The 21,457-nt window shown below is 46.6% G+C and overlaps 1 protein-coding gene across 2 annotated transcripts; it reads left to right on the forward strand.

Moving 5' to 3' along the window:
• The first annotated feature begins 243 nt into the window (after nucleotides 1-243).
• Nucleotides 244-21,046, forward strand: LOC118212264 (protein SCAI-like). Of its 2 annotated transcripts, none has more exons than XM_035389982.1 (18): nucleotides 244-449; nucleotides 1,110-1,201; nucleotides 6,194-6,325; nucleotides 10,567-10,662; nucleotides 11,086-11,172; nucleotides 12,228-12,326; nucleotides 12,623-12,719; nucleotides 12,898-12,996; nucleotides 13,391-13,543; nucleotides 13,857-13,958; nucleotides 14,279-14,380; nucleotides 14,917-14,995; nucleotides 16,040-16,139; nucleotides 17,692-17,773; nucleotides 18,115-18,187; nucleotides 18,752-18,925; nucleotides 19,389-19,489; nucleotides 19,590-21,046. In XM_035389982.1, the coding sequence occupies exons 3-18, from the start codon at nucleotides 6,219-6,221 to the stop codon at nucleotides 19,734-19,736; spliced, it is 1,698 nt and encodes a 565-aa protein (XP_035245873.1). In that variant the 5' UTR covers nucleotides 244-449; nucleotides 1,110-1,201; nucleotides 6,194-6,218; the 3' UTR covers nucleotides 19,737-21,046. The 2 variants fall into 2 exon arrangements, with proteins under 2 accessions (XP_035245873.1, XP_035245872.1); XM_035389981.1 differs by having other exon boundaries at nucleotides 244-365; nucleotides 19,590-19,736.
• The last annotated feature ends 411 nt before the right edge of the window (nucleotides 21,047-21,457 follow it).

Here is a 21,457-nt window from a genome sequence, read left to right on the forward strand (position 1 = left end):
CATAAAATATTTGTAATGTATTTCTGAATGATGCTATTGATGATATTGATCGACAAAGCACGGTTTTGAGCATTGAAATCCTGAACTGTATTTACCTTGTATTGGCGCTGTCCAATTGACAGCGCGCGAGGAAATGATGTGACTTCATCCGGCTTTACCGACAAGCCTCTTGGCGAATGAAATTCGCAGTTTGGCGTGACGTCTTTTGAACCCACCGGCGAGACTAGTTCAGTTGGCCAGACGTGGAATGTGGGTGTGCTAAAGTTGAGCTCCTTGCAGGCATAACTAGACGGGGCTGCTACCAGCTCTTTTTAAGTTCGCCGCTAATTCACGGAGATGTAATAAACGGCAAGTTTCATGTGAAGGTGCGACCGACATTTCATTGGCTGCCGTGACTCTATTCCAAATATGCGTTTCCCACTTGGTCTGGATACAGTTGTTTTGAGCAGGCGAGTAAAATCTATGGGAAAGTAGCCTGTCTGCTTGCTAACCTTGTACGTTGCAACAAGGCGAGATTGCTATCTCGCCACGGTTGTTAGCTTTCTGGTTAGCTACATACTTGAAGCGTAAATACTTATATCTATCTTAAACATTTTGGCAAGGTGCATATCTTAAATGATAAATCCGCGCATGCGAGTGGCCTAGACAACACATGATTTAGTTTTAATTATCAAGTTATAAGAATTCTTAGATAGCTTTCCCGCTACCATAACTAGCAACCATCAATGATCTAATCTAGCGTTATTTTCCAGATTTTAAATAAGTGCATTTACATTTACAAAGTTTTGCAGACGGCAGATGGTCTTTTCCAAAACCGCCTTGTTCCTTTGTTGTATTTTAATCTCGCAGGCCGAATACGGTAATGCAGAGTGAGAAACTCGAATGAGCTGAGCTGAGGGGGAGATTCAACTTAACTGGCGACACCATACCTGGTTCCGTGCAGCAGTAGACTACATCATCAAGCTACCTTGTGTCGCTGACAGCGAAATAGGCTCCGCAATTGGTGTGGAGGAGTACAGAACACCGTGTCCATAGGTGTTTAGTCTCGGTATTTTTTTTGTCCTACAGACGCTTTCAAATCGCAACTGTCATTCATTTATGTTATACAGTATCAGGCAAATTGGCAGCAGACGTCGCCCTGCTCTTGCAACTGGATTCGAAGGGGCACGCACCAGTTAATAGAAGCAGTTCCAGAAAAGCGGTAAGTGATTTATTTTATTAATATTATTTTTTGCTTTAGCAGTTTTTATAGCCTTAGTAAGCTAGTAACTGGCCGCTCGGAAAGGTGTGGTGGTCATGTTTTTTGATGGGTTGTATGACAGTAAGCTGCCGGTATTTGGACACTGCTGCTACAGGAGGTACGTAGCCTATGGAGTTAGAGTCTGTTTGCCACAATTAACCATCTTGCACGTTACATGACAATCAACCTATTTGAACGGAATGGGCGGACTTGGCAGTTAAATTAAAGCATCGATCCACAACAATAGTCAATTTATCTAAGTAGGAGTGTCAATGATGTGTCCTGCTTATCGCTAATAAATAAGTAAACAAATAAATAACTCACTCTGAATATTTTTTCAGGGTTCTTTGAAGCAGTATTTTACATGTGCGTTTTAATGACCGATTACAAATGAAATTACTTAAGATAATTGTCTGTTTTAACGGTAATTTAAAATATTAATAAATAGAAAGCCAACGTCGCATGTAGCCTACTTTCCTTGCAAATAGAGACGTGTAGGCTACATTACATCGTTTGCCTGAAGGTAAATGAGCATGTATGTATATATTCTGGTCAAATGACATTAAGCTATGTATAAGCTACATTAACTCTATATTTTTTAGATTAATAGACAATTATCTCATGTGGAAGACGGGAAGCAGCCGAACTATGTGCATGCGCTCCTTTGTGTGTATTCGAATGAACATTGGAAATGCACAATGGAAATGCGTTTTGGCTTTGCTCTGAAGGCTCGTGCCTATTTACAAACCGTGGTCGTTGAAGACTCATGCATTCTCATTAGAATTGTGTTTGGGGACTAGATGTGACACCGGACCTCCGTATTATTTATTTATTTATTTATTTATTTAGACAAAAAGATGGAATGTTTTTTCGGTGTCCCCTATATCTTCAGCTTGTGTGTGTTTTACAAAACCAGTGAAAATGTGCACAACATTCACATATCGCAGTGTTTGTTTTTTGGGATCCACAGTACCTTCCCTCGTACATATAGGCTACATGGGATCTAGCCACGGCGAAGAGAGAGCCCTGTCGGGTTCAGTCAGTATAGGCTCGGTGCCGCGCAAGACAGAGGAGGTTCAACCTCCTGACAGCGCGCGAGCTACCCAAATGTGTGACAGCGTGGGTTCGCCACTGTCTGTGCGACCATATATTTTGCTCTGTCATATTTGAAATACCATTAAATGTTTTTTTTTATGTTAATATGTTTTGTGACATGAAGGGTACTTGTAGAGGGTTATGCCGGTTAAAATGTATGTCCCCGCATGTCCTTGTCAAGGGCTCCACTATGTTTTACTTTAAACAGAATTACATCGGGCGATGCTTTTTGTAATTGGGGGAGACTTCGAGCAAGTAGCATAACTTTGAAGTACAAATTTATCCAAAAACGTCAAAAATATGTATATATTATTTTACTATGAGAGGATATGTGTAACAACCTGCTGGGTAGTGCTTCTTAGATTGAGACAAATTGCACCTGATGACATAGTTGGGAAGACCTCCTGTTTCATCTAAAAAAAATAAAAATGTAGCCTAGATTTGCATGCACTTGGGTCTTTGTCATTATCTCAGAGGTTACATGTCTGGGTACTTGTCCTCTGCGAATCAAGCAATTCCGCATGCCAAAACGATGTAATTGCCTTTGAAACTTTACCTTCAAAGAGAGTGTATGCTGCCATTTCAGTGTTTCCTTTACCTCCATCTCCCATAGTTCATTGCATAGTCTTTGCAATGCCTTTGAGGCACTTGATGGGAATTGTATTACAGTGACTACACATGCTGTACAGCCAGTCAGTGAAGGCTGCTATTGAGCTAGACTGCTTGCATGCCGTTCTGTCATAGCATGGGGTGGAGACAAATGTGTGATGTCGTTCACTCTAAAGGGTTGGATTTGATGCACGTGTGTGAATTTGGTGTGCGTTTGTACAGAGGAGGACTGGGGCGGATCTATTAATGCGCAACTCCGGGTTCGGTCAATTCCATTTCAGTTCAGTCAATGTGTTTAGTCTCAAGCCATTCATTGAAAAATCCTCATGACACATGGAGATTTTTCCCCCAGTGCATTCCCTGAGGCGCTTGGGTGAATCTCGCAATTTCTTTCAGGAATTCTGGTCACACTTACTCGTATGGCTATACGCACATGCACACACACACTCTCACACACACTCACACGGTCGGGGTTTCCCCTGCATGTTGTGACGGACTCTCTGGCGCAGTGGTGCTCATGCATTCTCCTGAAGGCAGAGTAAATGGGTCAGTCTCATTTGTGCACAGAAGCTGTTCCTCTCCACACAGAGTGTGCCTGAGTGCAACGGCTCCCTCCTCTCAGGGAGAGAGAGAGAGGGAAGGAGGCTGAAAGGGGGAGAGGGAGGCACAGAGGGAGAGAGGAAGGTAGAGAGGGTGAGAGGGAGGCAGAGATAGAGAGAGGAAGGCAGGGAGGGAGAGAGAGCTCTTACATCAGCTGGGGAAGAGGGTAGTTGCTGGATTCATCCTCTCTCTCATCCTCATGTCAGTCAACACTGGGCCAATATTATTCATATTAAAGTGTCAGACTATGTTACTGAGTCGATAAAAATCCATGCGTGCCAATATGTGTCAGAATGTGCATGTATGTGTGTGCACGTGCGTAGGGTTTGTGTGTGTGTGCATGTGCACATACCCCGTGTGTGTGTGTGGTTATGTGTGTGTGCACGTGTGCACGTACACTGTGTGTGTGTGTGTGTGCGCGCACGCGTGCATGTGTGTGGTTATATGTGTGTACGCATGTGCACATACACTGTGTGTGTGTGTGTGTGTACTTCCAGGTTACAGCAGTCTGGCTGCTTTCAGAAATACTAACACAAAACATTTGCTCATATTAACTCTGAAAGAAGCTTGGCAGGCCAGAGCTGCTAAATACAGCATTAATAATAGCACTAATACTAATGGCGAGTCCATGAAGTTTCATTGTGTGAAGCACAGCCTTTTTCTGCCAGAAGAATAAATTATTCACGTATGAGCTGGCTCGATACAAGCCCTGCTGGAAGTTTGCTTCTTTAGCCATATCACCTGAATGCACTAATGCATGGCGAACAAGAGTTTGAGAGTCCCGTTCCTGACTTAGTGTGTGTTTGTGTGGTAATGTGTGTGCATCTGTGTGTCCATGCATGTGTGTGTTTGTTAGTGTGTGTTTGTGTGGGAGAGTGGGTGCATCTGTGTGTCCATGCATGTGTGTGTTTGTTAGTGTGTGTTTGTGTGGGAGAGTGTGTGCATCTGTGTGTCCATGCATGTGTGTGTTTGTTAGTGTGTGTTTGTGTGGGAGAGTGTGTGCATCTGTGTCCATGCATGTGTGTGTAGTTGTGTGTACATGTGTGTTTTGTGGGTGTGTGTATGTGTCTGTATGCAGACTCAAAGAAAATGAATTTCTTGATTTAATAAACTTATGGACAGTGGTTGCACAGTATTATTAAGTATATGCAGCTGATTAAGTAGAACTTTGCATATACTTAATAATATTGCGTGAAGCCACTGTCCATAGTTTTATCAAGTAAATCCAACGATTCTTTTTTTTGAGAGCATGTGTGTGTATGGAAATGTGCAGGCGCACATGCTCGTGTGTGTGTATGTATACGCTTACGCGTGTGTGCGCGTGTGTGTGTGTGCAGTTGCTTTCTTATGGACGCAGTTGGAAGGAGTGTGGTGTGTCCATCTGTCCTCTCTCCTGTCTCATGTGTCATGGTCTCTCTCTCTCTCTCTCTCTGTCTGCCCCCCTCACGTGAGGTTGTTGGTTTTACCACACTGATGTTGTCGCTGGTTTGCTGGCTGTGCCATTGTGCTGTGACTGTGTGAATCCTCTCAGTGAGCAGACGTTGCAGAGTGAGGTTTCTGTGGTGTTCTCGAGCCTCCTTTCCTGGGCACGGTTTTCTTGCACGTTAGCCAAACTCCAGACAGCACTGCTTCCTCCTCCTGTAACCTGGCGGCATATGGTGGGCAGACCCTGCCAAATTCTCCCTCATTGCGGCCTCCTTCCTGTTCCATGAGGTCAGACAGGAACAATTTTGCTGAGAGACTAGGGTGAGGCTCACCTAGAGGGAGCAGTGTCAGACTGATACAGATCTAAGAACCATGCACCCCTTCACCATCTCACTCTCACTTTCACACCGTCCCACTTTCTCACCCAAAATGTGCACACTCTCACCCTCTCACACTCACTGTGCACAGTCACTCGCTCACTCTCTGTGTACACGCAGTTAACTGTACGCTGTAGACTACTGAATGCGCATCAGTTTCATAAGATCAGAATGAACAGAAATTTGAGAGACTCCTTCCCCCTCTTTCTCTTGTGTGTGTGTATGCATACGTGTATATATGCGTTTGTTTGTGTATGTGTGGGTGTACATGTGTATGTGTGTTTGTGTGTATGTCCATGCATGCATATGTGTGTGCGTGTGTGTATGCTTGCGTACATACATGTGTATGTATGCATGTGTGCGTTTGTGTGCACGTGTGTGTATCCATGTATGTATGTGTGTGTGTGTGTGTGTGTGTGTGTGTGCATATATGTGTGCGTGTGTGTGCTTGTGTGCTTGTGTGTGTGTGTGTGTGTGTGCATATATGTGTGCGTGTGTGTGTGTGTGTATGCATATATGTGTGCGTGTGTGTGCTTGTGTGTGTGTGTGCTTGTGTGTGTGTGTGTATGCATATATGTGTGCGTGTGTGTGTGTGTGTATGCATATATGTGTGTGTGTGTGTGTGCTTGTGTGTGTGTGTGTGCATATCTGTGTGTGTGTGTGTGTGTGTATGCATATATGTGTGCGCGTGTGTGTGTGTGTGTGTATGCATATATGTGTGCGTGTGTGTGTGTGTGTGTGTATGCATATATATGTGTGTGTGTGTGTGTGTGTGCATATGTGTGTGCGTGTGTGTGTGTGCGTGTGTGTGTATCCGTGCTTATACAGTTTGTGTGTCCCCGCGCAGGACTGAGCGGAGGGAGCCTGGCGCCATGACGGGGGCGGGGCTGGATGATGACATTCCCCTGGGCGAGAGGAAGACGGTCACAGACTTCTGCTACCTGCTGGACAAGTCCAAGCAGCTCTTCAACGGCCTGAGGTGCGCCTGTCTGTCTGTCCGTCCGTCTCACTGCCTTGCCTGACCGTCTGTTTCCTACACCGTCACACTGAAAGCTGCGTGATCAACCCTGGACCCATGTCCTCTGAAATGGCCCCCTGCTCATTATCTCAGTTCTTCAGGTTTCATGTTGGTTGGTTTTAATAATTTGATCCGCTCTTTATGTTTCCCTTGCTTAGCAGTGCTGGCATGATTGTGTGTGCAGGAGAATCTCTTATGCTTTTCCAGAACCTAGGAATAATGTAGCAACCTCTGACCCTATTAATCAGATTTTTTATATTTATTTATTTTTTTCAATCTTCCATCGTTTCAGGGATTATTTTTGCATGATTGTGAATTTGTGATAATTGGATATCCAATGTCTGCATGTGTTTTTCACTAAATTAGTTATGCCGAATGAAGCGGTATCATCCCTGCGTTTGGACTGGATTGTAGCTGGTGTGATTTGTTGCTCACTTTTATGGCCCAAAATTCTCTCCTCATTCCTTCATTGCATTCTCTGCCGTACTGAAGTTCTGGTGTTCTGATTGCCATACTGATATATGGCACAGTTAAGGGGGTGGTCTATTGTTAATGCCTTATAATGTGCAGCCTCCATTAGAAAATATGATTCTTTTAAGGTTTTCCGCCAGGGCCCAGTTCTGATAGTACTGCCACAGAAGATAAAGATTCTGTTGTATCTAGTGTTCTCTTCTGTCTGCAATTACATTTTTTTTCCTGTGCCTTTCTTCTGTATTAATTAAATGTGACCCCTAGACTCCCATGAGTAGAATGGATTTTTTAATATATTGACTTGAGTCAACACTTTATCCATATTTAATTTATTTCAGAACATTTTAGCTCCGATTCTGGATTCTGCACAAATTAACCCAGGGTTATGTTTGTTTTTCTCGATTAGAGAAAATTAGAAAATGAAAAAGGAAAGCAGAAATGGTCACATCAGACGTTTCATGGCTGCTGGGTTGCTTTGGAGTTAATCAGTCATTTTTAGCAAGTCTGTTTATAGTCTGAGTATGTCATTTGCTGCAGGCTGTATCTCTTGCTCTCTCTCTCTCTCTCTCTCTCTCCTCTATGTCTCCCCATTTTCTCCCCTCTCTCTCTATCTTATTTCAATATGTTGGCATTCCTGCTTGTTCTAATATATTGTGAAATAATGCGTTAAGACAGAAATAAACAGAATACCATGAATGAATGGTAACCGTAACAGTAGTAATAATCCAAATGCAAACATGATTAATATGTTGTAAATGATAATGCTGATCAATAGCATTTGAGTACATTAGTATGTTATATGTGGCTATCTGTGCAATAAATGTAGTATTTGTCCATTTTTGTCATTGTCTCAGCAAAAGCCTTGTATTTATGTGCATCATATGTGTATGTGTGTGTGTCAACACATGTTTGTTGCATTAGCCTTTATTGTCTATTTCTCTGTGTCTCTATGTTTGTACATTACCATCTAAGAGTGTTCCAGTGTGCGTGTGCAAGCAAGAAAATTAAAGAAAATTGTTCGTAGGGAATGAAAATGTGTTTGTCTGTGTGTGGTGTACTCGTTGAGGGGGAGAGTCTGGTGTGTGTATAAGTGTGTGTGTGTGTATGCTTGAGAGAAAGTCTGATATATGAGTGTATGTGTGTGAGTTCATTAGTGTTTGTGTTTTCTGTGGGGCAGTCGATGGCGCGGTTCATGTGGTGCAATCGCAGTTTATCAGTCAGTCTTGCTGTGTGAGGGATGCAGCGTGAGACAGCCGGAGTGGCCGTGATGCTGACTGAGCGTGCTCAGACCCGGCTCGTCCTCAGAGCGCCCGCAGACTCAAACTTCAACTTTCAGGGGTTTATTTTATTTTTCACTTTCTGTTCAGACTGCGTTTTTATCTCCAAGCCTCCAGACAGGGATTTAAGGCTAGAGAGTAGGAAGGGGCTTAGGAACAGAATATTTGGGATATTCCATCCTCCCCCCCCCCCCCCCCCCCTTTCACTTCAGTGCTCAGGGGGTGTGTCCTATGTCATTGTCACGCCCCTGGATGAGTGACCTTACAGGTCACTGGGGTCAGAGGTCACACAGGGTTACATTTGTGGGAATCCAGCTGTGCGTGTATTGCGGGTTCTACAAGACTCTTACCAGATTCTCGGCTCCATATTCTTAACACTGAAAGTTTGTCTGCCTTCCGTTGATGAACAGAAACATTCAGATTTGATGCGTCTTCTGAAAATGTATTATATTGGTTTAGAGATTCCAAAAAAATCAGAGGAGCCGATTAAAAAATACAACTACAGTTATATATTTTACAGTTATTAAGTAGAAGATTAGAATTGGTGCATTTTGACCATTTTTGAGCAAGGTTTGACTGTTGCTGGGAAGAATACGCCTCCTGCAGCACAGTCTCCTGGTTTTGACATGAGGTTACCAGTCTGATGAATAACCTGGCAGTGTCCTACTGACACACACACACACATGCACACATAGACACGCACACATACACACATTCGCATGCACAGATGCCCATACATAAGTGCACACAGACGCATGTCCACAGAAACATATGCTCACATTTGTGCACACACGCATATACACATGCTCATACACGTACGTTAGGGCACAAACACGCTCCCTAAAACACCTACGCTCAAATACACACAATTACGCGTGTGCACACATGCACGCTCAGACTGTGCTGATATGATCTGTGCCTCTCACCCCAGGTGACCTCGCTGGTTGTGGGGGAGAGGCTTCCGGCTGTTTAATTTCATTCCATGCACCATTAAATCCCCATCTCCTCCAACAGGATTAATCCCCGGAAGATCTATTCCCCCGGAAGGAGCCCAGCTGTAAATCAGAGGCTGGGCACGGGGGTGGGGGACCGGGGTGGGGGACCGGAGAGAGCTGATTTACACATTTTCAGCCCTGCTTAACCTACCGTCTGTTCATCAGGCTCCTCTGAGTCTCTTCTGCGTTCTGCAGTGAAGAATGAGTGAGAGAAGTACTGTGTCTGCGTGCGTACGTGCGTGCGTGTTTGTGTGCACGCTTGTATGTGTGTGTGTGTGTGTGTGTGTAAATAAGCATGAATACGTATGCTTGTGTGTGTTCGTGTGTGTGATATGTATTAGTGTGTGTGCATGAACATGTGGATGGTTCTGTTGTTGTAAGTGTAATATTCTTCTCCCAGGCTCAGTGTATTGTGTTTCCCCTTGTCTTTGCGGTCGCCTGATGTGTTGCCATGGGAACGGTTTGAGATGGCGATGGGGTTTGAAACTGTTTTTTTAATTTTTTGGGAAGAAAGGACACATTCCACTTCCACTCGGGCAGGCAGAACCCACAGCATCACGTCATCACTGTCTGACTCATTATACACACGCATGCGCACCAACACACACTCATACACTCACTCACACACACACACACACACACACACTCACTCACACTCACACACACACACACACACACACACACGCTCTCTCTGACAGAAACACGCTCACACACTGTCCCCTCACTCTTATTCATGTCTGTTGCTAGGCAGATCATCAGACTTTCCAAATCTTCCCTCATACTCAAAATTATTAATTAAATCATATTTCTTACCCATGCTAATATTATTGGCAAAAATTTAATTCACAAATGCCTTATAATCAATTGAATGTTTTAGGAATTCTGTCCTCTTTTGCAGAACATTATCTTAACATTTTTCCGACAGGCAGTAGTGGCACCGAATGAACATTGGACATTGGAATTGTGGGAAGTGAATTTAACTTGAGCGCTTATAGAGGGTGGGTGGTAGGCGCTGTAAAACTTGCCTCATTGTAGAAAAAGACTGCGCTGACTGGTTTACTGTGTGCTGGGAAAGCTGGACTGGTTCATTGATACGGAGAAAAGGTTTCTTGGAAGATAGTCTCTTTGTCTCTCCCTATCTCTCCATTGCTTTTTACCGCTCCCTTCCTCCCTCTTTCTCTCACTGCCCTCTTGTTTACCTCAGACTCCGGATCTGAGATAGGGACTGTGTGGTTCTAGCAGAAGTTACAGTTATTGTAGCTGAATACGGTTATTTATTATTGTTATAAGCAATAATTGCATAGACCAGTCCTGTTATTAATTGTTTAAATGAAGTATTATTGTTGACAGAGCTGCATGCTGCCATGAAAGGGAGGAGGAGGACCCAGAATTCATTGCTGCACTTATAGGTGTGGTTGTGGCTATGTTTCTGACGGGGTGCCCCCCTTCTCCCCCTCAGGGACCTGCCGCAGTACGGGCACAAACAGTGGCAGTCTTACTTCGGCCGAACCTTTGACGTCTACACCAAGCTGTGGAAGTTCCAGCAGCAGCACAGGTGAGCTCAGCTCTGGGGTCCAGGCGGCGATTGGCTGCCGTTTCTCCAGGCCTGTCGCCCTTAATCGAAGCCCCGCCCTAGTGCTGGCTGAGCCAGTGTGCGTTAGCACTTTCTGCTTCTCCACAACCCTCTCAGTGCTTCCAGTCTGGGCTTTTCACTCTTCTGATTGGCCCAAAAGGTCTGGGTGCCCCCCTCAGCCCTGGGGAGGGAAGGAAAATGTAAAGAAGATCATTCACTCTAGAACTAGAGATTTATGCTTTCTGCCTTCTGGAAACTGGTCAGAGAGAGGGAGAGATGGGGGAGACAGTCCACTGTTGCTCAGTATTAACTGTATCCCTGGTTTGCTTTGGGTGGAAAGAAACCTCTACATTGTGTCTGTATGTGTGTACGCCCGTGTGTGTGTGTGTGTGTGTGTCTTCACAGGCAGGTACTGGACAGTCGGTATGGGCTGAAGAGGTGGCAGATCGGGGAGGTTGCCTCCAAAATAGGCCAGCTGTACTACCACTACTAGTAAGATCCTGCCTTTCATCTGCATCACAGTCACAGTGGCCACGGTTACATGCACTCCACATTCCGAATAATGGGTCCTTATTCTGGTTAGGGTCACATTGCTATTATGCCATTTACATGTGGGTAAGTCCGGGTCAATTCAACACACTTTTGGACTGCATAATCACAAATTCTGATAAGATTTGGCATGTGGATTTGGTCTTAGAAGAAACCACTGGGGCTAAAATTACACTTGTCTCTGATTGTTAATCTGGGTGGTATGGGCTAATTAATTTTGGACTAAGTAGCGTGACTCGGTGAATTTGACTTGTCATATCCCCATTACTATAGGTCATAGGCTCTTATATCATTTAAATGTCTTTTCCAGCTCTTTACCAAGTGATTATAACTTGCTAGGTGTGAACCACTGGTGTGTTTTGTCTTTAAATGAGGGCTATCTGAAGGCACACACTAAAAAGTTTACTGTGCGCCTGTCTTAATGCTGAAGTATATGGATATCAATCATAGTGTATGTGAAGCTAGAAATGTTTCCCTCTTGACATTTAGTCTCTTCCAGTTTAAACCACACCCACGTCCTGTTTCTATCCATATACTCGTACAAATACAAGTAATTTTATCATTCAGCAAATACAGATACAGATACAAATTGTGGCACATCTGTACACCCCAACTAGCTAGTTTGTATATGTTATATTAATGTAATGTTAAATTTAACTTATTTCAGCCTTTTGTGAATGGGAGTACAAATGGGCGGTTTTCCAGTTCACTAGATAAGTGCTAACATTAATGTTTTTTTCATCAAAAATTCAATTATCTCGTGCGGTAGCTGGCTATGTTGCATGATTACAGCCGTGTTTCCTAAAAAAACTGGCAAATTGTTTGTCTAACCAAGGTGGGCCAGGCTTTGCTGTCACTCTACTGTTAATCAGAATATGGAATAAAATGGATGTTCTCTGAATACTTTCCCCGTGCCTGTTTGGTGTTTAAGTGCTCGTGTGTCTGTGTTTATATGGCTGGTCCGGTAAGTGTTTCTGTGCGTGCTTGTGTGTGTGCAGCCTCCGCACCTCCGAGACCAGCTACCTGAACGAGGCCTTCTCCTTCTACTCCGCCATCCGCCAGCGCTCCTACTACTTCCAGGTCAACAAGGAGGACAGGTGAGACCAGGTGTGTCCATGGCCACGCCCACAGGGCGGGCTCGAGTGTTTGTGTCGAGCGCATGTGGGCATCTCGCTGAGTTTTTGGGTTCTCGCAGCCCCTCGTGTTTCCTGCATTCTCATTGGCTGATTGATATGATCTTGTCACGCGGCAGGTCTTGGCTTTGACTCTCCCCGTTTCAATTTTGCGGGTTCTTCCTCAACACTGTCTCTTCTTTCTCTCCCTCCTTGCTCCCTCCTCCTCCTCCTGCTCCTCCTCCTCTCTTGCTACCTCCTGTCCTCCGCTGGCCTCCCAGGCCTGAGTTAGTGGTGAAGAAGCTGAGGTACTACGCTCGCTACATCGTGGTCTGCCTCCTGCTCAATAAGATGGATCTGGTGAAGGTGCTGGTTAAGGTGAGGACAGAGGCTTTTTTTTCTTCTTTTTTTACAGTTTTGAAAATATGAGGCCCTTGTGTCATGTGACTCATGACTGATTTATTTTTTGTGTGCGTCTTTGTGCGCATGGGCCTTCGTTTTTGTGTGTGTGTGTGTGTGTGTCTGTCTGTCTGTCTGTCTGTCTGTCTGTGTGCAGGAGCTGTCAGATGAGATAGAAGATTACACTCACCGCTTTAACACAGAGGACCAGCTGGAGTGGAACCTGGTTTTACAGGAAGTGGCTGCTTTTGTGGAGGTGAGAGACATCACTAACCAGACAGCCGATCACCCTCTGTATTCATTACGTGCCCTCTAGTTCCAAACTGTACAGCTGTCCATTGTGATGTCACAGTTCATGAATATTCATGAGCAAGCATGCCCAAGGACAGAATACCATTGCCACAGTATTGTGCTTTGTCACGCCTGTTCTATTTTCTGAGGGTGCATTAAATTTGGCTCTTGAGTCACACAGGGCTGGCAGGGATGGCAGGGTTTCAGCTGGCTGGGATGACATTGTCTCGTCATGCTCCAGTGATCCCCACTGGCTTGGGCGTTAAAAAAGCTTAAAAATAAAATAAAGAAGAGAAAAAGAGTGTGTCCCTGCTGAAAAACACCACTCTGTGTGTGTGTGTGTGTGTGTGTGTGTCTAGGCGGATCCAGTAATGGTGCTGAATGACAATAATGTCATTGTGATCACATCCAATCGTTTGCTGGAAGGGGGCGTGCCCCAGCTGGAGCAGGGCATGGTGGTTGGTCAGCTCGCCCTGTCAGACGCCCTCATCGTCGGCAACTGCAGCAACCAGGTACGCTTCCACTTCTGGCCTGTTGATATTGTTAATGTTTAAGATTGCATGCTTAACTCCTGTAATAATAGTATGTGTGTGTATGTGTTTGTACAGTGTGCGCATGTGTGACTGCACTGTGATTTCTGTATCTAAGGGGTGTGTGTGTGTGTGTGTGTGTGTGTGTGAGAGAGTGAGAGAACAAGAGACAATGCTGTGATGTCTCTCTTTCTCAGGTGTGTGCGTGTGCATGCATGTTCTGTATGTGTGCACACGTGTGTGTCTGCATGAGCGTGGCAGTGCTGTGATGTCTGTGTCTCTCTCTGTCTCTCAGGTGAAGTTCAGTGAGTTGACCATCGATATGTTCCGCATGCTCCAGGCTTTGGAACGAGAGCCCATCACCCTGGCAACACCGAACACCAAGCCAGGCTCACTGGTGAGGGAGCACTCAGTAACTACTGCTTTATACATGCAGACTGCTATCTTTATTGCTACTTTATAAATAATCCAAACTGCCTTTATTACTGCTTTATAAATACCCCAAACTGCCTTTATTACTGCATTATAAATACACCCAACTGCCTTTATTACTGCATTATAAATACACCCAACTGCCTTTATTACTGCATTATAAATACACCAAACTGCCTTTATTACTGCTTTATAAATACACCAAACTGCCTTTATTACTGATTTATAAATACCACAAACGACCTTGTGAGCGCTGTATACTGAGTGTCTTGTGCATCCTCGCAGGAGCCCACAGAGAAGCCGGCTAAGAGAGAGAACCCCCACAAGTACCTGCTGTATAAGCCCACCTTCAGCCAGCTCTACGCCTTCCTGTCTGCCTCCTTCAAGGTCCGTATCCTGTACTGTCCTCTGCCCTGCTCAGACTCGCCCCCTTCCCCCTGCCCTGCTCAGACTTACCCACTGCCCACTGTCACACGTAGTCCCGCCCCCTTCACTCTGCCCCGCCCCCTTCCCTCTCTCCTGCTCAGTCCTGCCCCCTTCCCTCTTCTCCCCTCTCCATCTCACTCTCTTCTTCCGCTCTGTCCCCCTCCCCCTCCCCCATCTCTTTCCTTCTTCATCCATATTCCCCCTTCATCTTGCTGTCTCCCACTATCTCTGTCTCTCGCTGTTTATCTCTCCCTCTCTCGGCCTCCTGCTGTCTATCACTCTCTCTCTCCCGGTCTCTCTGTCACAGGCAGATTGTAGCACATAGTGGAGGTGTGAAGCCTGAGTAGTGTGAGTGCGTCCCAGTGTTTCAGGAACACTCACATATGCTGAAGCTGTTACTATAGTGACATAGTTTCTATGGTGACGTCGTCATAGAGGCTGCTCCCTCTCACTCTTCATAGTGTTGTTCGTCATGTTGCTTGCGGTGCTTGTTGCAGGAGCTGCCAGCGAACAGCGTGCTGCTGGTCTACCTCTCGGCCACCGGAGTCTTCCCCACCGGACGCAACGACTATGAAGGTGAGCACCCGTTCCCCTCCGCTTCCCCCAAATCAAAGCTCCTGCTTCCCCCTTTCATCGATAAGCAGGAGCCAGTACGCTGCACAGCATGCTTAGCACAGGGGTCGGCCTGAACGATACAGCCTAAACACATATAGCATAACTGAGCCTTGAATAAAAAGATTACATTTTTTCATTTTGTAATTTAAAATAAACAGCATTTAAGCACACCATTAAAAATAATAATTTAAGGTGGGGCTGTATGTTCTTGGGTAGGAACATCGCCACCTGCTGCTCATTTACGGGAAGGGTTTTGTTGTCCTGAGGAAACCCCCCCCCCCTCATGTGACCCACATTAAAAACATAAAAGAAAGGGAAAAAGCGTAGCTCACCCTTTTCACGCCTCAGAAAGAACCCCCCAGTGGTCCTGTACATTAAAAAGCGTTTAATGGCGGGATTTAAGCCCTGCCTGGTTCGCTGCACTTGGCGGTATTTCACCCCAGAAGATCAATATTTTTTTCCGTGGCCACATAGGACACGCAGCGCCTGGCTCTCTGCCTCATTAATTCATCCTGGCACATAAAAGCAGACGGGCTTTTCTCCATTGAAATGAGGCGGCCGTTACCCATAGTCCCTCAGGAAGCAAGGCAGATGGTGGGGGGGGGGGGTGCTGGGGGGGCTGCTGGAGGGCCATGTCAGGTAAGAGCTTCTCTGGGAGGTGCTCCAGCTAAAATGTTATAACTGTCTTGTAAAATGCATCCTTTGAAAGCAAAGGGGTTGCTTTGTTTTCTTGTTTGAATGTGTGTGTGTGCGTGTGCGTGTGAGTGTGCGTGCGTGTGCGTGTGAGTGTGCGTGTGAGTGTGCGTGCGTGAGTGTGTGAGTGTGCGTGTGTGTATGTGTGCATGTGTGTGTGTGTGTGCGCGTGTGTATATAGTGTGTGCGTGCGTGTGTGCGTATTATTGTGTTTGTGTGTGTGTGTATGCGTGAGTGAGAGTGCGTTAGTGTGAGTGTGTGTGTGTGTGTGTGTGTGTGTATTATAACGTGTGTAATCTGCCCTGGTTTCAGGGCCCTATGACTTTGGAGGTGTCCTCACTAACAGTAACCGTGACGTGGTGAACGGGGAGATGCTACAGAAGAGGAACCAGGCGCCCAAGGAGATGCACTGGTGAGTATGATACATAACCACACACTGCCACACACATTACTGCACACATAACCACACACTGCCACACACATTACTGCACACATAACCACACTGCCACACACATTACTGCACACATAACCACACACTGCCACACACTTTACTGCACACATAACCACACTGTCACACACATTACTGCACACATAACCACACTGCCACACACATTACTGCACACATAACCACACAGTGCCACACACATTACTGCACACATAACCACACTGCCACACACTTTACTGCACACATAACCACACTGTCACACACATTACTGCACACATAACCACACTGCCACACACATTACTGCACACATAACCACACTGCCACACACTTTACTGCACACATAACCACACTGCCGCATACATTACTGCACACATAACCACACACCGCCACACACATTACTGCACACATAGCCACACTGTCACACACATTACTGCGCACAACCACACACCGCCACTCACATTACTGCACACACAACCACTCACTGCCACACACATTACTGCACACATAACCACACGCATTACTGCACATTACTGCACACATAACTGCATACTGCCACACACATTACTGCACACATAACCACACACATTACTGAATACATAACCAGCATATTAGTGCATATTTAAGGGCTGATGTAGTGGGCGTGCCTAGTGGCCTGTGAGTGTGTGTCTGTGAGTGTGTGTCTGTGTGTGAGTGTCTGTGAGTGTGTGTCTGTGTGTGAGTGTCTGTGAGTGTGTGTCTGTGTGTGAGTGTCTGTGAGTGTGTCTGTGTGTGAGTGTCTGTGAGTGTGTCTGTGTGTGAGTGAGAGAGAGCTGGCTGCTTAGCTCTGTGTCCTCGCTGAGGAAGAGAAGCTGGAGATAATGGCGGTAGATCACACTGACCGTCTCCAGCTTGTTGAAAAGCACGGGTGTGCTCAAAGTGAAATATGACAGTGCTTAGCGTACAAAGCCAATGATGTAGGCGAACATGACAACGTTATTACAGCAGCAGTTTGCAATAAATGCTTCAGCCCTGCAAAGCATCTGTCCGATGACCACCCCGATCTCTTCTGGGGCTGCAAATCCCAACCGGCGTAGTAATAACAGACAGATACATGACAAGTGTGGATAAAGCATTTTCCTCAGTGTCATTTGAAGAATACAAACTAAATTTCTTATATAAAGCAAGATAGTCTAGCTCGGTCTTTGGTAACTTAATTCCTGATTTCACGTCAGATATTGTTAAATATTTTTAAAAAGATGTTAAGTTTTCATTTTGTTCTTTAAGAAATTATTGGTTATCAGAGGTTTGCCGCGGTATAGATTTGGTATCGATGTTAAGGATCCAAAGCTGGCATCGACACTAATGCACACAACCAGACACCCACAGCCCTACAAATGCACACTCAACTGCATGTTCATGCACAAACTGCATGCCACGCCCCATTAACACACACACAACCACTGAAGACCACATATTAAAATGAAGAATGCCACAGACCCACACACTGTTTCACCGCTTGTGTGTCTCTTGTGTTTAACAGCCTGCACCCTGGGGACCTGCTCCCCTTCACCAGGAAACCCCTCTTCATCATCGTGGACTCCTCTAACAGCTCGGCCTACAAGGTGAGCCCTTCCTGCGTTTCTCTCTCGGTTTGATTTAGATCTTTGTGTCAGGGCGCCCCCTGGTGTCAGATTTTATGCGGTTTAGCGTCAGCAGTCAAGAGACAGCCTTGTGCTCAGTTTACTTTATACGGGAGTTTGTGCTGAATTCATGACCTGTTTTTAAGCAGAACAAGCTGCACTAATAATATTATATTATATAATTATACACAGATCTAATTTATGGGTTACCCCCCCCCCCCCCTGCAATATGTATGCTCATCAAGGTGTACTATTCCTTTACACATATTCATCTGAGTAAATTTTGCTTTATTCTGTTTTTTTTCTTCATCTGGCCCCTGTAGAATTTCACGAACCTGTTTGGACAGCCGATGGTGTGCTTGCTGTCACCCACAGTGTATCCGAAGAGCATGCAAGGTACACGCCCCAGAATCACAACCCCGCACCTCCAGGGAAGAGGCCTCGGAAAGCCCTGGGCTTTGAGGGCCTGCCTGGCTGATGTTTTATTATTGTGTTAGCAGGGAAAGGAAACGTGAGTTCAAGATGAGAAGAACGTAAAATGTTTAGCTATCTGAAATGTTTCTGTATTGAAAGACCAGATTGCAACGCACTGTTACTACGGTCACCGTTAAGGCGATTGTGTGCATGTGACACCCGTTTTTGAATGCATCGCTCGTTGCTATTGGTTACACCCCCGGAATGCCTACCGCGTGGGAGTAAAGGCCCCTCAAAGGCTGGTGCTGAACGTCGCAGGGCGAATGTAGCGTTCAGAGTGAACTGTGATGAAACAGGCGAATGAGCGACGTCTAATCAGCCTCAGCTGTGCCTGTGTGTGATGCTGCTGCCCAGCGTGCTGCGTTCCCACCGGGCTGTGGGGGAGACAGGAATAACCGACAGCCGCTTAAGAGGCGGAGTCAGCCCTCTCTGCTCCTCCCCCGCCCTCACCATCCCTCTCCCTCCCCTCCTGTCCCCTCCCTCTAGACCAATCGCAGCGCGGCAGCCTCTTCACGCTCTTTCTGTACAGCCCCCTGGTGGCCTTCCTGTACGTCTGCGGGCTGAGCAGCATGCGCCAGGGCATGTGGGAGAAGGCCCAGGAGCTCCTGCAGAAGGTGTACCGCGATATCGGCCAGCTGATGACCCACTCTCCTGCCATAGGTACTGAGAGAGTGTGTCAGTGTTTCAGTCGTCCATGCTGGAACGTTTTTTCCCCGCCCCCTCGTCGTGGCTGTCACGTGACTGAAAACTGTGAATATGCCCTGTTTGAATTTGCGAGTGAGATGACAAACCCAACACACACTCACAATCATTCAGCTGTTTTGTCATTCATCAATCCCTCTCCCTCTCTCTCTCCCCTCTCTCCTGCCTCTCCCGTATCTCCCTCTCTCCTCTTTGTCCTCTCTCCCTCCCTTTCTCCTCTCTCTCCTCCCTCTCCCCTCCCCTCTCTCCATCTCTCTCCTCCCTCTCCCTCTCTTCTGCCTCTCCCTCCCTCTCTCCTCCCTCTCTGTCTCTCCCTCCCTCTCCCCTCCCCTCCCCTCTCTCTCTCTCCCTCCCTCCCTCTGTGTCTCTCCCTCCCTCTCTCCTCTCCTCCCCTCTCTCTCCCTCCCTCCCTCCCTCTCAGACCAGGCGTTTCTGCAGTTCTATGGTGATGAGTTCCTGCGGTTGCTGCTGCTCCGTTTCGTCTTCTGCTCGGCGGTTCTGAGGCTGCACAAGCTGTTCCGGGTGCGTTGGCCCCTCCCTCCCTCACTTGATTGGCTGTGCTGGGTCGTGGAGTGCTGGATTGATTGATTGACTAGCTGTGTTGCTCGCCCTGTTATCACAGGAGGCCCGGAGCTTTCCGGAGTCCTATCCCCCGCTGCCCCCGCAGGACACGGTGGAGAACAGCGTTCTGCAGCGCGGCGTGCTGGAGCTGGCGGCCATGTTGGACGTGCAGAGCCTGTTCTGTGACGGGCTGATGGACAGCTACTGACCCCTCCCCCCAGCCACTCCCAGCAGTACCTGGCCATGCCCACATGCTGACAGAGCTCTCTGGAGGAGGGACTTTGGAGATTTGACCTTGGATTTAAATGTTATTTTTCAGGGTTTTTGTCTTTCCTTCAATCCTGGCAGAGAAACAATTTCTCCTTATTTTTTCATTTTACGTTTCCCATTTTACGGAATTTACAAAAATGTTTTTCGTTATTTACACATGAACACCGGGGGTGCTGTTGAGTGCGCAAATGCCCCGTGACGCACAGAGGCACATGCTTTCAGTTTACGCACACACACACACACACACACACATCCGTTACCTGCTCAGGATGGGCATGGACCGATAGAGCCGTTTCCAGAGCGTACATTCAACAGTGCGGTGGGGTTTCGCCAGCAGTTACTCAAGGGCGACGCTGCCTGCTGTGCTTCCAAAAGATCACTCCTAACATTCAGATGAGCTGAACTTGAGGCCTCCTCATTTGCCAGCCCAAGGGCCTGTGGCCTTGTTCTCTTTCCGGCCACCCGGGCTCAGGATTACAGGAGCATTCTGCATGTGAGTATCTGTGTAAAACTTGGACAGATGTAGCGATAGCTGTAGCCTGCTTTCTTTATTCATGTTAAAATAGTGCGCCACCTATGTTCTGGGAGGGTGTGCAATTTAGTTTGCTTGTTTTTTTTGTTTTGAGTTCCTCTGCTGAGCAGCAGGGGGAGGTATAGCCCCTGTGTAAGTTGTGCTGTATAGTTTATTGACGGGTGACTGGTCTCCAAGGTAACAGCTGGTGGGACTCATGTGACTTGAATCGTGTCCTGTCAACCTGCGAAATGCCTGGTTTCCAGTGGGCAGGTGTTAAGCTGTGCAGTTCTAATGAGAGCCAAAATGGCGGCGTGCATTTCACCTTATGAGTCCCACCTGCAACTTGTGAATCCGTTGGCCCCAGAACATCTGTATGGGTGGCCATTGACCTTTCTGAAGGTCCGGCATTCCTGTAGCGCACAGACCGTTGTTTTATGAGCTCCTGTGAAGTCCATCGTTAGTCCATCTGTCTGTCCTGTGGTGCAGGTCTTAAAACCTTGTTTCCAGTTTGTATAGAATTTTTTAATCTATATTTGGGAAACATCTCAAAGGAAAAATATACACATGTGTGTAACTTAAGTCATTTGAAATGAAAGTTAAAAATGACGACAAAGCACGAACAAAAGTGAAGCAGTGAGGCGCTGCTGTAGTGTGTGTGTGAGTGTGTGTGTGTGTGCGTGTGTACATGCAGGTGTGTGTGTGCATGCAGGTGCGTGTGCGTATGTGTGCGTGTGTGCATGCAGGTGTGTGTATGCATGCAGGTGTGTGTATGCATGCAGGTGCGTGTGTGTATGTGTGCATGTGTGCGTGTGTGCATGCAGGTGTGTGTATGCATGCAGGTGCGTGTGTGTATGTGTGCATGTGCGTGAGGGTATGTGTGTGTGTGTGTGTGCATGCGTGCGTGTGTGTGCATGTGCGTGAGGGTATGTGTGTGCATGCAGGTGCGTGTGTGTATGTGTGCATGTGCGTGAGTGCGTGAGGGTATGTGTGTGTGTGTGTGTGCATGCGTGCGTGTGTGTGCATGTGCGTGAGGGTATGTGTGTGTGTGTGCGTGCGTGCGTGTGTGTGTGTGTGGGGGGGGGTTCTATAAAAGCACCATGTAATAATGCACACAGTAGCAAGCGTCTGACTGAAATGTGGGGCAG

The sequence above is a fragment of the Anguilla anguilla genome, chromosome 14, assembly GCF_013347855.1.
Source record: "Anguilla anguilla isolate fAngAng1 chromosome 14, fAngAng1.pri, whole genome shotgun sequence".
Classification (NCBI taxonomy): Eukaryota; Metazoa; Chordata; class Actinopteri; order Anguilliformes; family Anguillidae; genus Anguilla; species Anguilla anguilla.